General features: G+C 53.8%; 1 protein-coding gene across 1 annotated transcript in view; it reads right to left on the bottom strand.

Moving 5' to 3' along the window:
* CUNH7orf61 (chromosome unknown C7orf61 homolog) overlaps positions 1-1,423 on the bottom strand; it is a 7,234-nt gene extending 5,811 nt beyond the window's left edge. Inside the window, exons 1-2 of the mRNA XM_017533600.2 lie at positions 819-1,423; positions 221-541 (exon numbers count right to left, since the gene is read on the bottom strand). Of these exons, the coding sequence (XP_017389089.1) occupies positions 221-541; positions 819-881 (384 nt within the window). The 5' untranslated portion in view covers positions 882-1,423. The remainder of the gene's footprint in view (positions 1-220; positions 542-818) is intronic.
* Between the last annotated feature and the right edge of the window lie 2,629 nt (positions 1,424-4,052).

Here is a 4,052-nt window from a genome sequence, read left to right as displayed (position 1 = left end):
TTTTTAAGAGACAGGGTCTTGCTATGTTGCCCAGGCTGGTCTCGAACTCCAGAGCTCAAGTGATCTTCCCATCTCAACCTCCCAAAGTGCTGGGAATACAGGCATGAGCCACTGCATCAGGCCAGGAAACAATTGTTGAACAAGTCATCGGAGGGAGGAGTGAGTCACTGGGGGCTGGGGAAAGAGGGAGGGGTACTGGAAACAGGGGGACGGTGCTGACCTTCCAGCTGCACATCTGCCAGCCGCTCTGCAGGGCGGAAAACATGAGTGTGGAGACAGACTTGACGGCCATCCTGGGCAGCCGCAGCAGGGATTGGCCCTGTTGGCCCAGCTCCGCCTCGGTCCCCTCTGTGGTCTTGGCCAACATGCAGGCATCTGGCAGCTCAGGGGACTCACCCAACTCAAGCTTAGCCTCTTTGAGGGGCTCGACCAACCTCAAAGTCTCAGACACCTGCAGAGTCTTCACTTTTTTCAATGAGTGTTTCTTGGAGGCAGGGTGTTCTAACATCATTGGTTTCATTTTCTGTCTCCAGAAGAAAACCTGAGAACCAAGACACAGAGAGGAGAGACAGGAGAGAGGGGCGGGGCAGAAAACACCATCCACAGAAGAAAAGGCACAAAAGGGATGGAGCAGTGAGTTTCCTGGCCTCTCTTTCTTCTCCTCCAGTTCCTCCCCAGCTGTCCTTTCCCTCCTCTCCACCCCGTCTTGTTTGGCCATAGGAGGCCAGAAAGGGAGGGAGCCCATGCTGTAAGGGCTGCCCAAGACCCATGCCCTCGTCCCAGTGCATCACAAGGACAGAGCAGTCTCGGAAACTCACCCAGCTAGTAATCCTTTGCCAAGCCCGTCTAACCCATCGGAAGAACCTCATGACCACAACCATCTTTCTCGACAGGATAAACACAGTCGAGGGGGCAAAGCCAGCATTTGGTACGGTGGGGGTGGCGGGTGGAGGACAGGGTGGGCTTCGGGCCAGTGACCACCTCTTGAGGGGTCCCCTGGGAGCTTCAAGCACAGCAGTAAAGAAAGACGTAGGAAATACTGGGGGACAGTCCCTCCCGGTGACACATCCCAGACCTTTCCTCCTCTCCCTGGGACAGGGAGAGGAGTTGAAGTAGGTGAGAACCTACAGTGAGGGAGAGTTCTAGACCATTGTGAGGCTGCCTGGCCCTGACCCCAACCCCCAAGGTCCTGGAGAGTCCATCTCTTCCACCCTGGCCCTCCTTCGCTCACATCCAGGGAAAAGAAACTAACATGTAACAAACTAACAGGCACTGTCCCTGCATGGAGTCATGCAGTCCCTGCACAGCAGCCCTTCAAGGAAGATATTACTGTTAGTGCCACTTCCTCAAAGAGGAATCTGAAATTCAGAAAAGCTAAAGGGGGCTGGGCATGGTGGCTCGTGCCAGAAATCCCAGTGTTTTGGGAGGCTGAAGCAGGAGGATCACCTGAGGCCAGGAGTTTAAGACCAGCTTAGGCAACACAGTGGGACCCCCGATTCACTATGTTTAAGTTAAAAAATTTTTTTTTTTTTTTTTTTTTTGAGACGGAGTTTCGCTGTTGTTACCCAGGCTGGAGTGCAATGGCGCGATCTCGGCTCACCGCAACCTCCGCCTCCCGGGTTCAGGTAATTCTCCTGCCTCAGCCTCCTGAGTCGCTGGGATTACAGGCATGCGCCACCACGCCCAGCTAATTTTTTGTATTTTTAGTAGAGACGGGGTTTCACCATGTTGACCAGGATGGTCTCGATCTCTTGACCTTGTGATCCACCCGCCTCGGCCTCCCAAAGTGCTGGGATTACAGGCTTGAGCCACCGCGCCCGGCTACCTTTTTTTTTTTTTTTTTTTTAATTAGCCAGGAGTGATAGTATGTGTCTCCAGTCCCAGCTACTCAGGAGGATGAGGCAGGACTGCTTGAGCCCAGGAGGTGGAGGCTGCTGCGAGCCATGATTTCACCACTGTACTCCAGCCTAAGTAATAGAATAAGACTGTGACCGTGTCTCAAAAAACCAAAAAAAAAGAAAGAAAGAAGAAGGAAGGAAGGAGGGAAGGAGGGAGGGAGGGAGGGAAGGGAAAGGAAGGGAAGAGAAGGGAAGGGAAGGAGGAAGAGAGAGAGACAGAGGAAGGAAGGAAGGAGAGAAAGGAAGAGAGAGAAAGAAGGAAAAAATAAAAAGAAGGAAGGAAGGAAGGAAGGAAGGAAAGGAGGGAGGAAGGAAGGAAGAGAGGGAGGGAGGGAGGGAAAAAACTTAAGGAGGCTAAGTGTGATAGCTCACACCTGTAATCCCAGAACTTTGGGACGCCAAGGTGGGAGAATTACTTGAAGCCAGGAGTTTGAGATCAGCCTGGGCAATATAGCAAGATTGCTCCTACAAAAATATTTAGGCTGGGCATGGTGGCGCATGTCTGTAATCTCAGTACTTTAGGAGGCTGAGGTGGGCAGATCACTTGAGTTCAGAAGTTCAAGACCAGCCTGGCTAACATGGCAAAATCCCATCTCTACTAAAAGTACATCAAAAAAAGGCGGGGTGTGATGGCTCATACCTGTAATCCCAGCGCTTTGAGAGGCAGAGGTGGGTGGATCACGAGGTCAGGAGTTCAAGACCAGCCTGGCCAAGATGGTGAAACCCCCGTCTCTACTAAAAATACAAAAATTAGCCGGGTGTGGTGGCAGGTGCCTGTAATCCTGTGGTGGCTACTTGGGAGGCTTAGGCAGGAGAATTTCTTGAACTTGGGAGGCGGAGATTACAGTGAGCCGAGATCGTGTCACTGAACTCTAGCCTGAGAGTCAGAGCAAGACTCTGTCTAAAAAGAAAAAAGAAAAAAAAATAATTAGCCGGGCGTGGCGGCACACACGTGTAGTCCCAGCTACTCAGGAGTCTGAGACATGAAAATCACTTGAACCTGGGAGGCAGAGGTTGCCGTGAACTGAGATCTCACTACTGCACTCCAGCCTGGGCGACAAAAGCGAAACACCATCTCAAATACATACATACATACATATAGCTGGGTGTAGTGGCACATGCCTGTAGTCTCAGCTACTTGGAAGGCTGAAGTGGGAGGATCACTTGAGCCCAGGAGTTGAAGACTGCAGTAATATATGATCGCACCACCGCACCCCAGCCTGGGCAACATAGCAAGACCCCATCTCTACAAAAATAAAGAAAAATAGCTGAATGTGGTGGTGCGCACCTATAGTTCAGGGAGGCCAAGGCAGGAGGATCACCTGAGCCAGGGAGATGGAGGCTGCAGGGAGCTGTGACTGTGTTGCTGCACTCTGGGCAACAGAGCAAGACCCTGTCTCAAAAAAGAAAGAAGAAATTTAAAAAAAAACAAAAAGAAAAACCAAAGAAGTTGCCAAAAGTTATGAACCTAGGGAAACTAAGGAGGCAGAGAGTCAGGGACTCCAAGGCAGGTCAGCCTCCAAGGACCTGGCTTCACAGCTTCCTTCTAGCCAGGGCCCCTTCTGCTCCCAGGGCCCCCCTGGGGCTTTGGCCGCAGCTCTTCCCTCTTCCCCGCTAGAGGGGGTCCTTCTCCATCGCTGCTGACTCACCTGGGACTGGAGCCCAGGCTGTCAGGGAGGGGCCAGCTCACCCACAGGGCCCATCCTCAGCCGGCCGGGGGTGGGAGCCACGGCGGCTGGCCAGGCCTGGCAAGGGCACCGTGTGCCCAGGGAGCCTGGCCCACACCCAGCCCTGAGACAAGGGGCCCATTCAGGGCCCCCCGCCCCACCCCCAAACAGCCACCCAGATCCAGCCCGCAGAGGGGACACACTGGGAAGCTGGGGGGGTGGATCTTGGGCAACCACCAAAGGCCTCATTGTTTCCCGGCTGCCCCCCCCAGCATGTGGGCAGATGCCCCCCCACCCCCAATCTTCGCCTGCCCCTTCCCAGGACCCGAACCGCTGGCTCCCTTCTCTGGCCTCTGTCTCGACCCCTCCATCTCCCACACTTTAAACTTCCCCAGTCTGCAAAAGGAAAGATCTCAGGGGAGCCTGAAGTGGCAGGCGCGAACCTCGAGTCTGGGCACAAGCGAAGAACGAGATGTCAACCTCCAAA

Source organism: Cebus imitator, unplaced genomic scaffold (genome assembly GCF_001604975.1).
Source record: "Cebus imitator isolate Cc_AM_T3 unplaced genomic scaffold, Cebus_imitator-1.0 Scaffold82, whole genome shotgun sequence".
Lineage (NCBI taxonomy): Eukaryota > Metazoa > Chordata > Mammalia > Primates > Cebidae > Cebus > Cebus imitator.
Note: the sequence above shows the minus strand (reverse complement) of the source record. Positions and strands in the feature narration are given on the sequence as shown.